This window comes from Octodon degus, unplaced genomic scaffold (genome assembly GCF_000260255.1).
Source record: "Octodon degus isolate 3935 unplaced genomic scaffold, OctDeg1.0 scaffold00022, whole genome shotgun sequence".
Classification (NCBI taxonomy): domain Eukaryota; kingdom Metazoa; phylum Chordata; class Mammalia; order Rodentia; family Octodontidae; genus Octodon; species Octodon degus.
The window spans coordinates 9,235,790-9,251,851 of NW_004524598.1; the positions used below are offsets into that span (position 1 = coordinate 9,235,790).

Consider the following 16,062-nt stretch of genomic DNA (forward strand, 5'->3'; position numbering starts at 1 on the left):
CCGCCGGACCTGCGAGCCGGGCGGGAGGCGCTGCCCGGGCCGCGCCCCCCGCCCCCAGCGGCGCAGCCCCTTTGTGCCGCGTCCCCTCCGGCCGGAGCGGAGGACATGGGCGGGGAGGACGGCTGGGAAGGGAACGCGTGGCTCGGGCCTTGCCGCGTCGTTTGCCCAGTCCTCGTCCACTTGGGGAGAGTGCGCGTGGTTAGGTTGCATTCCTTACGCAGTGTATACTCCTGCGACAGGTAACTCCAGCTAGCGACATTTATACCTTTTTCCTTGAAGTTCCGAGCCGAATCTGCTAAGCCACAGCTGTTAGCTCCTCGGGGGACATTGGGACGCCTGGTTGCCACATCTTAATTTCAAGACAGATCAGAAATGAGAGTATTAACACCTTTTGTAACGGTTTGGGTGAACTTCACCGATTAATTCATATGATCTCAGACTCCATTCCTTGAACTCCCCTTTGAGAATTTGGCTTATGAAGGAATGGCTCTTTCATATAGCACTGTTTCCTTTATTGGGAGCCAGAGGGAACTAGGGGTGGGAGGGCACTAATAGACATTAATTTCCTAGGGTTTTTCCCAATTGCCTGTGCTTTTCTAATTATGAAATACTACATTATTGTAATAGTCGATCTGAAGCCTAGAGTTTTAATGACTTACTCTAGGCTAGACAAGCATGAATGTATACAGCTCTTGACTCTGTAATAATCTGGAATAACCATAATTGACTTTTGGTTTTTTGTTTGTTTGGTTGGTTTTTGTGGTACCAGGGATTGAACTCAGGACCTTGCACTTACCAGGCAGGCGCTTATGCCTGCTGAGCTATTTCCCTGCCCCTCAATATTGACTTTTCAGGAGGAAATATTAAGTATTTTTATTTGATCCTTACCAAAAAGTATGTCACAACAATAGACCGAGTTAATACAGTGTATCTTAGTTAATATTTAAAAGATACTCGTGTTCTGCATTTTTTTTCTAAAACTGTATATCAGAACTTTACTGTATAGGAAAAAGCAAAATTTTGTGATTTGCTCAGGGTTTTTTAAAAATTTCAATCAAACAAGCCACCTGAAAACTGAATGAGCATTAGCTATCTTTGGTGTGTTTGCACAACAAAAAAAAAACTAGTGATTTCCAATTCTGATGGCCGCAAGAGCCAGCTAGAATATCAGAAATGAGTGCAGCTGTCAGCTCATAAGACACAATAAGGTGGTGTGAGCTGTACCCAGTCAGTGAGGACCTGTGCCATCCACAGGTCCTTTGGACACTTGAAACTTTTAGAAATTTGTACTTTGTAAGCTTGAATTCCAAAACATTAGCATTTATTAAGTTGAATGAGAAATTCTAATTTTTGTAGATTTAGAGATCACAGTATGTTTGCATTTCATACTTAACACACTTAAAAAAATAGAACATATCTACACTGGGGATAATAGTTCCGTGTTGTTGAATGAGCATTTGCCTAGCATGCATGAATCCCTGGGTTTGAGCTCCAGCAATACAAAGAAAATTTTAAAAAGACTCTAATAAAATACATATGCATTGACAAATTTTGATTTAGGTAATCTTATCATTGAATATTGAGGCTGATACTTGAGATTTACTAATATCCTCTTCCATTATTTCACCACTTTTTAGTGCTGCCAGTGAGAAGGCAAAATTTAGATTATTTTGCACCAGTTGTTAACATTTATTAAATATTCACTGTATAAGTGCAAAATACTAAGTGTAAATACTCACTGTATACTAAGTGAAATAAAATCTTTTTGTATATTATTAAATTTCCTCATGAATTCTGTGTGTTCTTTATTAACCCCACTTACAAAGAAGACAGGATTAATGAGATTAACTATCTTGCCTAAAAGTACCTAGATAGTGAGTGGTGCTGTGTAGAATTATCACATGTAATTTATGTTAATCCCTTTGAAAAGATGGTATACGGTGTAAGTTCTCAATATGACACCTTAACACATCTTATGTTAACTTTAGTATACCCATAAAAATATTGGGATAAAAAGTCAAAGCCAAAAACAAAAGTCAAAGCCAATAGAGTATAAAATTATATATGCAGTATGATTTTCACTTATATAAAAATGAGGAAAGGAAAAATTATAGAAAATATGACTGAGGGCCTGGGAGATAGCACAGTAGAATTAAGTGCCTGCCTGGCAAGTGCAAGGTCCTGAGTTCAATCCCTGGTACCGCAAAAAAAAAAAAAGAAAGATAAAAGAAAATGCAACTGGAAAGAAAGTAAATGGTAGGATTTTCTTTTATCCCAAAGTGTTTTTATTTAATAAGACTATTAAATAGGACTAAAAGTATAGCTCATTGGTAGAAAATGCTTGTTTAGCAGGAGCAAGCTCCTCAGTTCAATCCCCAGAACTTAAAAAAAAGAAAAAAGAAAAAAAAAAAAAATATATATATATGATCTATATCAAAATGGGAATGCTATGGTACTTTGGTCCATTAATTAGTTTTAAAAGAAAATCAAATTGCAGTAAAATTCTTCTTGTAAGCCAAGTGTATGGCATATCCCAATAGTCCCAGCACTTAGGAAGTTTAAGCAGAATTACAAGTTCGGGTTCAAAGCAGCCTGGACTACACAGGAAGACCCTGTCTCAAAATAAATTAATTATTTTGTCCTGGTGTCCATTTCAATATGTAACATTAAAGCAGAAGACAGTGTGGGTTAGTGTAAAATCTAGTAAGTTAGGATGAAATTGGGAACAAGAATGGAAGAAATTTTAAAAATAAGGTTCAAAATTTATTATTCTATTCATGAATGAAACAAAATGTAGACTGGGAAAATATTTTTAATATATTCGTTCCTTGTACTGTTTAGAGTAGTAATTTTTAAATGACAAAAAATAACTTGCTGATTAATAGACCAAAGTAATGTAGCCTTCCCATTCTGACATATGACATCGTGTTAGGTTGGGGAGCAAAGGCAGGTACCTCCTGGACTGCTTAGCAGCATTCGTTGGTTATAGTATATATGAGGCTGTATACTTTGATGACAGATGTAGAAAAAGCATTAAACAAAATTTAGCAACGTTTATGATTTTAAAAGTTCCAGAAAACTAGAAATAGAAGGGAACTTCTTTAGCCTGATAAAGGGCATCTATAAAAATCTATAGCTGCTGGACATGGTGGTACATATCAATAATCCTAGCACTGAGAGGGTGAGACCAGAGGATCTTGAGTTTCAGGCCAATCTGGACTAATAGCAAATTCAGGTCCATCCCGGACTACACAGTGAAACCCTGTCTCAAATTAAATAAATAAAATAATCCTAAAGTTAGCCACAAAACGTACTGGCAAAAGTTTGAATGCTTTCCCTCGAAGATCAGGAACAAAATCAGGATGCCTATTCTAACAACATCCATTTAACCTATTTTATTACAGATCCTAACCAGTGCAACAAGTCAAAATATAAGACACAAAATCTGGAAAGGTAGAACTAAACTGTTTTTTACTTTTAGTTGACTTGCATAGAAAACACAGAGTTAATAACAAGACTATTGTAACTCATGGATCTTTAAGTAAATAAATGACAGGAAAATTTTACTTTTACCAGCCATGGTGGCACATGCCCATGATCCCAGTACCAGGGAGCCTGAGACGGGAGGATTGCCACAAGTTTGAGGCTAGCTTGGGCTAGTTAGGTCAAGGCCAGTCTGAACTACATAGCAAGACCCTGTGAATAAATAAATAAATAAATGGCTTTTCATGTTGTACCTTACTTGCCATTAAGTAAATTAAAGGTAAAACAAAGCTGGATTTTACTGTAGTTCTAGCTATTTGGGAGACTGAAGCAGGAACATTGCTAGAATCCAGGAGTTAAAGGCTAGCCTGGACAACATAATGAGACTGCACCTCAAAATAAAAAGCACACACAAATACCCAAACTTAAAAAAAATGAGAAATCCTTGGGCTGGGGAGCTGGCTCAGTAGAATAAGTGCTTCCCTGGCAAGCGCAAGTGCCTGAGTTCAATCCCCGGTTCTGCAAAAAAAAAAAAAAAAGAGATACCCTTGTACTCCATATCCTTCAGAATGGCAGGAAATTAAAGATATTAATGTAGAACTGGAATTGCATGAATTCACATGATATGCTTTTGAGAGAGGGGTGTAAATTGTTTGCACCCTGTGGAGCAGTGAGACTGAAGATTAGCATATCCTCCAGCCCACCAGTTCCTTTACTAATGATGCATGCCAGGAAACTGGTAAAACTAGAAAACACAGACATGATGTGCACTGCAGCGCATTTGGCCATTTAAAAAGTTTTTGGGGGCAGGTGAGGTGGCTCACTGGTCTAAAGCACCTACTTAGAACAAGCTAAGCTAAGCAAAAGCACAGACCACGGTTCAATCCCCAGCACCACATGCCAGCCAGCCCCGCCCCCTGGTGGACTGAACTGGCCACACACACACTAAATAAATAAATAAATAAAGTTATAAAAAGTTTTTGAGGGGCTGGAGAGATGGCTCAGTGGTCTAAAGCACCTACTTGAATCAAGCTTGGCGAAGCACAGGGACCACGGTTCGATCCCCAGCACCACATGCCAGCCAGCCCCGCCCCCTGGTGGGCTGAGCTGGCCACACACACACACAATAAATAAATGTAATAAATAAAAATAAATAAATATTTAAAAAAAAAAAAAGTTTTTGAAGGGGCTAGAGTAATGCTGAATGCTAGTATATACAAGGCCATGTCTTCAGCCTCTGGCACTGAAAGGATGTAATAAACCTTGTTGGTAGATATGCACTGTATGTGTTTTTATGATTCTCCAAGGTATCTAAGTTCTAAATATAATCTTTGAATGTTGAAGTATATCACATCCAAAACGATGAAAATAAAACAGGAAAGGATGTGAAGACAGTGAATGAGACAGTTCTTTCAGACTGCCATCCTTGCTTTCTAGGATTCCAAGCCTCTGTGACACACATTGCTCCAGACTTTTTCCTTATGTTACCCAGGATCCATTTCCGATTAGCTACCAATGTTTGATTGGGTGGGTTACCTTAGAAGGCTTTCATTTCTGTACTGACTTTGCTGCCTGACTTAGCGAATGGTTGCACCCAATTAGATAACTTAATTTCTCACCTTAAGTTTCTTTGACCTTTAAAAGAAGCTGCAATACATTCTTCACTCATTAATAGGCAAATATATATATTGCTTATATACATGTATGATGTTTTACTCTGTTCCCATCAGGTATACCAAGTACAAAGATATGCTGATGAAGATACTTGCTTTAGCAGTGATTCTCAATTGCCTAATACAACTTTATCTTTTTGGTAATATTATAGGATTAAGCCTAGAGCCTTGTGTATACTTGGTACATGTCCTACCCCTGACGTCCTTTATTGAAAAATTTTAAAATTTTGAGACAGGGTCTTGGTAAGTTGTCCTTATTGCCCTCAAACTTGCAACTCTCCCGCTTCAGCCTCCTGAGTAGCTGGGATTATAGGTGTGCACTACCACTAACTAACTAGGTCTAGAGTTTATGCATCAGGCTGGGAAGCCTGTTTCTCCTGTTTCTACAGCATCGCCTTCACAGGTGATTTCAATATTCATGAGTGGTTGAGAATCTTTATTGTATAGTTTATGTATTGTGGGAACAGGAATTATGTTTCTTTATTCCTCACCACATCCCTAAGCATTGTTGAATAAGTAAATGAAAATGAAAAACAAAACAAAACGTTATCCCTGCTCTTTTTTTTTTTTTTTTTTTTTGCGGAACCGGGGATTGAACTCAGACCTTTGCGCTTGCCGGGGAAGCACTTATTCTACTGAGCCATCTCCCCGGTCCCCCTGCTTTTCAAAGCTAATAGCTAACATAGACTGAGTGCTTAGTCCATGTTAGTTAAATCATTATGTAGTGAAGCCTAAATTTTCATTTCTATTCTTAATCACTTATCTTCTTCTTTGTGTGTGTGGGGAGTGAGTACCGGAGATTGAACTCAGGACCCTGTGCTTGCCAGGCATGCACTTATTCTACTGAGCTATCTCTGTGGCCTGATAATCACTTATCTTCTTTTTTTTTTTTAATCACTTCTTAAGAGAAAATAAAATTAACATAATTTGTATAGTCTCAATTTCCAGTTGCCCACAGAGCTCTAAGAATGTTCTACCATAAATTCAAAGTCTGCATTCCCAAATTTGAAAGCCGCCATTTTTACCTCTCGTCTCCCTCTTCATTCTACCTCTTCCCAACACTTTTTCCAACAGTCTCATTTTTGTCATTGATATTTTTCTTCTGTTTGCCCAAGCAGAAAATTTACAGTTGATTCTTTATTCTGTATTTTTTTTTTTTTTTTTTTTTTTTTTTTTTGGAACAGAGATTGAATTTAGGCCCTTGCACTTGCCAGGGAAGCGCTTATTCCACTGAGCCATCTCCCTGGCCCCTCTGTATATGTTTTGAATTATGCCATTTTTTTTTTCTAATCCATGTGTTGTGGTCAAAATTTAAAGCCAAATCCCTATGATTTTTTGGGGGTTTTTTTGAGATGGGTCTCTCTCTAGTCCAAGCTAGTGTGAGCTCCTCATCTCCCTGCCTCAGTCTCCTGTATGCTGCGATCGCCAGCGTGCACACAGCATTGTCTGCTCTCTGTATTCTTCATGAGCCAAAGTGGTACATGGTTGAAAACACAGACTAGTGTCAAACTGTACAGATTTGTTTCCACCTGTGTCATTACTGGTTTAGTGACCCTAGGAGCACTGTGCTGGCCACCAAAACTGAGTGTGGTGGCACACACCTGTAATTCCAGGTTACTACGAATCTGAGCTGCATAGTGAAACCCTGCACCAAATAAGCACAAGAGTTTTTTTAAAAAAAAGCTCAATGTACCTGTCAATTTTGAGAATAAAGTATTTTGCTTTATGTTTAATAGTAAAACTATTTTCCTTTGAAGTCTGGGAAATAATTTTAGGACTTCTTTAGAATTTCATTATTGCTATTTGAAAAGAAAACTAACAGTTCAATCCCTGGTTCCGCCAAAAAATAAAAATAAAACTAACAGAAACATGGAGTGACAGGGAAGCAAGTTAATGTGTTCTTAGTGAAACGACTAGGTCTCCTAACTGGAATAACTTCCAAAGGCCATGTGCTGGGTTGCTGTTTCTCAGAATTGGCTAAGCACAGCAGTCACCTGGAGCACTTGTAAAATACAGGTATCCAGGCTCTAATCAGACTTCCTGAGTCAGTGTCTAAGAAAGAAGACTGAGAATGTGTTTTCCTTTTTTATTTCCATTTAAAAACCTTGGGTGGCGGCTGGGGATGTAGCTCAGTGGTAGCCTGCTTGCCTAGCATACACAAAGCACTCTGAGTTCAAAACAATCCTCAATACCAACACACACACACACACACACACACACACACACACACGCAGCAATAAAAGTCTTGGGTGGTTCTTGTAAGAAAGTTTGTAGTAATGCAGGTCTAGATGATGTGCTTTCTTTTCAAAGTTTTAACTAGATTTCTGTAGGCAAAATATTTTAATCCAGCTATTCATATTTCTTTGCCCTATTTCTAAAACACTTCAGGCCTGAGGACTTGCGCCGTGAATTTGGTCGATATGGCCCTATAGTAGACGTTTACATTCCACTTGACTTCTACACTCGCCGCCCAAGAGGATTTGCATATGTCCAATATCCTTTATTTTGTGTGCATGTAAATATACTGTGAACATGTGCTTATACATATATGTATTCAGGAGTGTATGTTGTAAAATTAACATTGCCTAACTAAATTTATTTATTTCTTTATCTCAGAAAATCTAAAGCAGTCCACAGTAGCTGGCAAGCGCCCCCCAGTTTGAACCAACTTGTTAGCTAGAATGCAAGCATAACCCAAGCAGGCGAGACAAAAGGCACCTAAAGTTCAAGCATCAAGGAGTAAAGAGGGAGGGTGGACACAGATATAAAGACCTGGAAGAGGGGAAGTCTTTATCAAGCAAAAGACAAAGCCAACTTTGAGACTTCGGCTTTCCTACATTTACTCAGAGTTCCAGAGTCAAAGCCAAGTCTGATTTTGTTGGTTCTGCATCTCTTATAAAGTCCATCTTGCAAGTCTTAAAGAGTAAAGGTCAAGGTTCAAGATCAAGTGACATTGAGGTAATTGCCAGTCTTATTTTATATTGCATTTCTTGAGCTTTTTTTGTTTGCTGTTTTTAAAAAACTAGTTAATAACCTCCTGAAATACAGCTATTTAACCCTTTACGTAGTTAATATACATTATATAAGGATTACTATTATATAACTTATATAGCTAAGGTAATTAAGTAGGTTATTTCAAACCAGTATATGTAACTGCAGATGTTTGCAGATTGCTTTTGTGGGTTTTTTCCTACTTATATCCCAAATAGTAAAAACAAAGGATAGGTTCAAACATGGCTATGATATTTGAAGGATTAAATCAGTTTTTATAAACTCAGTTGTATGTGTGCAACTCCGTTTTGTTTTGAAGCAGGTTCTTGCTATTAGGTGTGGTGACGCATTCCTGTAATCCCAGCACTTGGGAGGCTGAGGTAGGAGGATCCTTGTGAGTTCAAGGCCACAGTGGCCTGTGTACAGCAATAGCCTTAACTATGTAGTGAGGCCCTGTATCAAAAACAAAAACAAACACAAACAAACAAAAAGGGCCTTGCTATGTAGCTGAGGCTGGCCTTAAACTCACCGTAATCCTTCTGCCTCAGCCTCCTCAGGGCTGGGATTACAGGCACTACTTGTATGTACATGATCTTATTTATGTAACTTATCCTAAATGGCATGATTATAAATTTTTCTAATGAAAGATAAATTTTAATTTCAGAGTAAAGGTTTCCGTAAGCTGATATTTGCAGTGGAAATCCTGATGGATCCTTTTTATGAAAAGAAGGAATTTAGGCATAGTGACACAGGCCTGTAATCCCAGCAGTCTGGGAGGCTGAGGCAGGAGATTATACATTGTCAGCCTGGGCAATTTAGCAATTTATTGAGATCCTGCCTCAAAATAAAATATACAAAAGGACTGTAGCTCAGTGAGAAGACCCTGAGTTCAATCCCTGCTACCATTAAAAACCACAAGAAAGGAATGAGTTCTAAACAGCCTTTAAAAAAAAATAATTCTAATTTGGGACTTTTTTTTTTTTCTCAAAGGTTGTTTCAAATTATACAGGCATGTAGTAGCTATACTAATATATATGTTAAAAGTATAGTTAAGCAGGATGTGGTAGCACACACACACCTGTTATCCTAGCACTCTGGGAAGCTGAGACAGGAGTTTGAGCTGAGCCTATGTAACTTAATGATTAAGTGAGTTCCTGTCTCAATCAAATAGGCCAAGGAATGTAGTTCAGTGTGGAAGGCCCTGGGTTCAATTTCCAACATTGCAGAAAAGTTACATTTTTTGGTTTGTTTTTATTTTTAGATTTATTCTCCTAAATAATAATATTTATATAATCATAAAAGTAAATTTCATTCTGACTGTTCATATTAGAACTGTGACTTAATAATAGAACTTGTTCCCATTAATTTCATTTTATATGTGTAATACCTTAAAAATGCTTTTACTTGCTATCTGATGTTCCAAGTGTCCTTAACAGCTAGTCATGTTCGAAGATGTTCGAGATGCTGAAGATGCTCTTTATAACCTCAATAGAAAGTGGGTATGTGGCCGTCAGATTGAAATACAGTTTGCACAAGGTGATCGCAAAAGTAAGTGTGACTAAACATTAAATCTTTTTTTGTTCAGCAAAATGAGTTACAGCAATGGCAGATTTTTCAAATTTAAAGTTCTTTCAGTGAGTGGTACAGTTGGCTGTTACTGTGGTTTTCAAATAATGAATTGTTACAAATCTTGTTTCTCACATTTCAGCACCAGGCCAAATGAAATCAAAAGAACGTCATCCTTGTTCTCCAACCGATCACAGGAGATCAAGAAGCCCTAGTCAAAGGAGAACTCGAAGTAGAAGTTCTTCATGGGGAAGAAACAGGAGGCGTTCAGATAGCCTTAAAGAGTGAGTGCCAAATAGAAAATTGAAAACCTGTTCTGGCTGGGCATAGTGGTACATGTGTGGAATCCCAGCACTCAGGAGGCTAAGGGATCGTTGAGTTCGAGGCCAGCCTGGGCTACAACGTGAGTTCAAGACTAGCCTGAACTGCATAGTGAGCTCCTGTCTCAGAAGTTACCAAACAAATACACATAAACACACACACACACACACACACACACCTTGTTCATTTTTTTTCTGGAAAACATCTTAAGGGTTTTATTGAAAAGAGATCAAGGGCCAGGAAGATGGCTCAGTGGAATAAGTGCTTCCCTGGCAAGCACAAGGGCCTGAGTTCAATCCCTGGTTCCACAAAAAAAAAAAAAAAAGAAAAAAAAAGAAAAAGAAAAGAGATCATTTGAATCATTTTGTTTAGTATATATAAATAATGAACTTTTATAGAAGGGTATGCTCTTTTCTATCATATATTATTATTTAACATAGGTTTATTAGATACATTCCAGTGTTTTTATTTCATGATCAATTTTAACTTTTAAAGTGGAAAGATACTGTGTATAGGATGTGCCCCAAAAATGTGTACACATTTCAGTAGTTCGCCAAACTAATAAACATGTGGAAGCTAATGGCTACCACTTTGAATATGTCTTATAATTGTAGAGGCCAAAGGTAACTTGTGTTAATCTCATGATGTCTCAATAAATTTAGTATTAAAATGTTTATACAAGTTTTCCTTTTCCTGGGGCCAGGGAGATGGCTCAGTAGAATAAGCGTTTCCCTGGCAAGTGCAGGGGCCTGAGTTCAATCCCCGGTTCCACCAAAAAAAAAAAAGTTTTCCTTTTCCTGATGTACACATATTTTGGTGAGTTCTCTATATACCAAGGAAAAAGAAAGACATAGATATATAGATATAGATATAGATGTAGATATAGATATAGATAGATATAGATCTATCTATATCTATATCTATATAGATATATAGATATATATATTTGACTGACAAGGTAAACAATTCTAAGTAAAATTTTCCTAAATGAGCCAAATAGTTCAGAATCTTGCTGGGCATGGTGGTGTATGCCTATAATCCCAGCATTCAGGAGGCTGAGGAAAGAGGATTTCCAAGAGTTTGAGGCAAGCCTGGGCCACAGTGAGTTCAAGGCTGGGCTGAACTACATAATGAGACCCTGTCTCAAAAAAAGTTATCAAAATCTTGAAATCTGAAAATTATTACAATTAAATACAACATTATTATGAAAGAGAATTGATTAACATTAATATAAGTGAATTTACTTGAAAGGTAAATTACCAAGAACAAATTCCAAGTAGTGTTGTAGGACATAAGTAGTAAACTTGAGGGGAAAAGATCTTCGCAAGTTAACCGTTTTGCTTAATGATGAGTTGGTGTCCATTAGAATAATAATAAGTCACAATTGAAATTAATTACATGGTGCAGTTAGTAAAATAGTAACTGGAATTGTATTAGAATGCCTAAATTTTTAGTAGTACATACCTTCAGTTTTAATCCTTCAATTTTTCACAGGCATGTAGAATTTTAAAATGAATTCTATCCTCAAAGAATGGTCATCATTTAAAACAAATCCTTGCTCTCTGATTAAGTTGGCTGATCTGGACCACATGTAGTATGTGTAAACTACATAGGCCCACAGAGCTTCAAACCAAAGCTGGTCACCAAGGCTTATTTACTTCTACTTCTTGTCTATTTTTCAACTCCCAGAGATTGGACAAGAGAAAGTCTTCCATAGTGTGCACATACCAGAGCTAACCTCATTGTCCCAAGCTCCTAAAGACCACACCAAGGTGGACTAGCCTGTCTTTATCTAAGTGAAGGAGAGACACATGGAGAAGGAACCATATCCACATTTCTGACTTCTAATGTCTTAAGAAAATTACTGGGGCCAGGGAGATGGCTCAGTAGAATAAGCACTTGTCCAGCAAGCACAAGGGCCTGAGTTCAATCCCCAGTTCTGCCAAAAAAGAAAAAGAAAATTGCTTAGTTTCTGATTGCTAGAAAATGTGACCTATTTAGAACGCTCAGGTATTGAGTCATCACACAGGTACCTTTTTTCTGGTGTAAACCAAATGATTTACTTTTGGCCCATCTTTGGGTAGGTAAAGAAGATGGGGAAGCTTTAAACTCCTTTGATAAGCCAAAGGACCCTAAGTCAGGACAGGCCATTAATAAATGAAATACTATTTCTAAACAACTATAGCATAATTGGAACTTGAAACTTGCTGTCTGTCCTCTGGTATAATAGCACTACAGATCTGCCTTGCATCTTAAAGTAATCCAGTTGTCCCAAGGCTAAGGGATACTGATTGGCAGCTTGAGATTTCAACTACAATAGAGTTTTTAAGGTGTGTGTGGTAACAAGTGAATGTAATAATGGCACTTTGGAGGCTAAAGCAGGAGGGTCAGCATGGGCTACATTGTGATACCTTGTGTCAAAAAATGAAACCAAATATGAAGTTTCTATCCCAAATACGAAGTTATATCTATTTTTTAGCTTGCATGCCGTATGTACAGAACAGCAGCACTGATGCCAAACCGGCTTCAGGCTTCATAAAAGGCATGCATATATTGTAAGGGAGTGATATTCAAAAATTTTAAATTACTATGAGTTTATATATTTATCTATTTGTATACTTATATATATGCATGCATAGTTTACACTTAAGTATAAAATGGGGCTGTCTCAGTTACTTTTCTCTCATTGGTGGGACAAAATACCTGATGCCCAAAATTAAGGAAGGAAAGGTTTATGTAGCTCACAGTTTGTGGCGGTTTCAGTCCATATTCTGCTGGTTCCAAGGCAGGTTGGCCCATGACAGGGCAGCAGTTCATGGCGGTAGAGAACAGCAAAGAGCAAAAGGAGCAGTGCAGAGAGCAAGCCTCTTTCCCTCCCTCATATTGTATGCAGGTTGTCCACCCAGGACGGGTGTCGCTCACACCCATAACCCAGCCCTGGATCACGAAGTAATCACAAACTGTAGAAGCTGCCCAGGACTCCATGAGGCTTTGGGGGAACATCTAGACACAAACTGGAACCAGTGAATGGAATAAAATGATTTAGTCTGTAAATCAAAGATGAAAGTAAACCTAATATGTTGTATCTAAGCAGCACCTTTCTAAATTACTCAGTAATAATTTGCTGACCTTGATGGAAAAGATTGTTCCTTTGATTCCTTAAGAATTTGTGGGCCGGGCCGGTGAGATGGCTCAGTGGTCTAAAGCACCTACTTAGAACAAGCTTAGCAAAGCACAGGGACTGCAGTTCAATCCCCCAGCACCACATGCCAGCCAGCCCCGCCCCCTGGTGGGCTGAGCTGGCCACACACACACACATACACACACACAAATTAATAAATAAAAGAATTTGTGGGCCGCCGGGGAAATGGATCAGTGGAATAAGCGCTTCCCTGGCAAGTGCAAGGACCTGAGTTCAATCCCTGGTTCTGCAAAAAAAAAAAAAAAAATTATAGGGGCCAGGGAGATGGCTCAGTGGAATAAGCGCTTCTCTGGCAAGCGCAAGGGCCTGAGTTCAATTCCCGGTTCCGCAAAAAAAAAAAAATAATAATAATAATAATATAAGTAAAATAAATAAAAAAGAATTTGTGGGCCGGGGAGATGGCTCAGTGGAATAAGCGCTTCACTGGCAAGCACAGGGTCCTGAGTTCAATCCCCAGTACTGCATTAAAAAAAAAAAAAAGAATTTGTTTTCAGTGACATTAATTAGAGCCTTAGTTACCCAGTTATTTCTCTTGATTGATTTAAATAAGGTGAATAAGGCAGGAAGTTCACATCATTTCCTGCCTTCTCTTACAAGTAAATTATCACACTTGTTTTGGGAAAAAAAGTGCCCATTAATTGTCCCAAATCATCCTCATCCTGGAGTATCAGGCATAGAAGGACCACATCTTCAGGACAGATTACTTATAAGACCGTCTCTTAGGGGCCGGGGAGATGGCTCAGTGGAATAAGCGCTTCCCTGGCAAGCGCAAGGGCCTGAGTTTAATCCCCGGTTCCACCAAGAAAAAAAAAAAAAAGATCATCTCTTAGCCTCCTAAGCTAATTTGTCTCATTTTAAAAACTTACAGAGGGGCTGGGGAGATGGCTCAGTAGCATAAGCGCTTCACTGGCAAACGCAAGGATCTGAGTTCAATCCCGTTCTGAAAAAAAAAAAAAAACTTACAGAGGTAGAATAAGTGCTTCACTGGCAAGCTCAAGGGCCTGAGTTCAATCCCCAGTGCCGCCAAAAAAAAAACAAAATAATAATAATAATATAAGTAAAATAAATAAAAAAGAATTTGTGGGCCGGGGAGATGGCTCAGTGGAATAAGCGCTTCACTGGCAAGCGCAAGGGCCTGAGTTCAATTCCCGGTTCCGCAAAAAAAAAAAAATAATAATAATAATAATATAAGTAAAATAAATAAAAAAGAATTTGTGGGCCGGGGAGATGGCTCAGTGGAATAAGCGCTTCCCTGGCAAGCGCAAGGGCCTGAGTTCAATCCCCGGTTCCACCAAGAAAAAAAAAAAAAAAGAATCTCTTAGCCTCCTAAGCTAATTTGTCTCATTTTAAAAACTTACAGAGGGGCTGGGGAGATGGCTCAGTAGCATAAGCGCTTCACTGGCAAACGCAAGGATCTGAGTTCAATCCCGTTCTGAAGTGGAATAAGCGCTTCCCTGGCAAGCGCAAGGGCCTGAGTTCAATCCCCAGTGCCGCCAAAAAAAAAAAAAAATCAAGGATATATAGATATATATAGATATATATATGCATAATGTCTACTCCAAATATATACAATATAGGAACTAAGTCTCTTTGCCTTCAGTGTATGTAGGAAGAAAAACCTAAGTCTTGCTTTCACTAGACTGTGAATTGACTCATTGTGTGTTTTTGTTTTATGAGACAGGTTCTCGCTGTGTAGCACAGACTGGCCTTGAGCTCACTGTATGGCCCTGCCGGGCCTCCAGCTTGGGGTGACCTTCCTACCTCAGCTCCCAAGTGCTAGGATAGGACTTGTGCCATCACACTTGGATATCACCCTCTTTACCTTTTCCATATTTTTCATATTTTTTGCCCCAGTATTTATTAGTAGACCCTAACTCATATTATTTCATAGATCCTTATTGACTTATTTTAGTAAACATGTATATTGGAGCTCTGAATGTTCCTGAAGAATATTAAAATCGTTGCTCAGCCTTCTTTAGTCCAAACATAGCATTTTTCTTCATTTAGTATTTTTTTGTCAAGGACATTTTTTCTATTTTGTTTCCTTTGGTAATTCCCAAAAAGTAGTCCATTGATTCCAACATGTATCTTATAGCAATAATAGTCACACAGCCAAGCACTGAGGTGCACATTAGTAATTCCTAGCACTTAGGAGGCTGAGCGAGAGAATCACAAATCTGAGGCAAATCTGGGCACTTCATGAGACTCCAAACCCATAATGAGGGATAGAGCAGAGAATATAGCTCAGTGGTAGAACACTTGGCTGACATACTTAAGGTCCTGGGTTCAATGCTGGGTACCAAAGGAAAAATTTCTATGTATACTTTGCAGTGTTGTTTATTTTTCTAGTTAATTGTTTTTGTCTGGGATCATTTTCCTTCAGTTTGAGTTTTTATTATTTCTTATAGAAAAGGTACGCTGGAAATGAATTCTCAGCTTTCCTTTGAAAACATCTTAATTTTACATGCTTATTTGAGGGATACTATTTTTGCTACAACTAGAATCCTAGGTTGGAAGATACTTTCCTTCTTCCTGTTACCCCCCATAATGCCAGAGCATTGTTTTTCTGATACACATAGTCAGCTGTGATCTTTTTAATGTTGCTCCCAGCTAATCTTTTTTTCTGGCAGCTTTTCCATGTTTTCTCTTTGACTGTAGTTTTCAGCAGCTTGACTATTACAGTGTTCTTTATACTTATTCTACCTGAGATTTATTGAGCTTTTTGGATAGTGAGTTGATGCCTTTGTTTGGGAAAGCTGTAGGCCAGTTTCTTTTTAAACACTGCATCTCTTGCTGTGGCTCTATGTACACATCTCTTAGGCTTTG

At 38.4% G+C, this 16,062-nt stretch overlaps 1 protein-coding gene across 1 annotated transcript in view; it reads left to right on the forward strand.

The window, feature by feature from the left end:
* Positions 1-105: 105 nt before the first annotated feature.
* Positions 106-16,062, forward strand: part of Srsf12 (serine and arginine rich splicing factor 12) — a 26,094-nt gene continuing 10,137 nt past the window's right edge. The window contains exons 1-4 of the mRNA XM_023711916.1: positions 106-239; positions 7,545-7,649; positions 9,592-9,695; positions 9,856-9,997. Of these exons, the coding sequence (XP_023567684.1) occupies positions 106-239; positions 7,545-7,649; positions 9,592-9,695; positions 9,856-9,997 (485 nt within the window). The remainder of the gene's footprint in view (positions 240-7,544; positions 7,650-9,591; positions 9,696-9,855; positions 9,998-16,062) is intronic.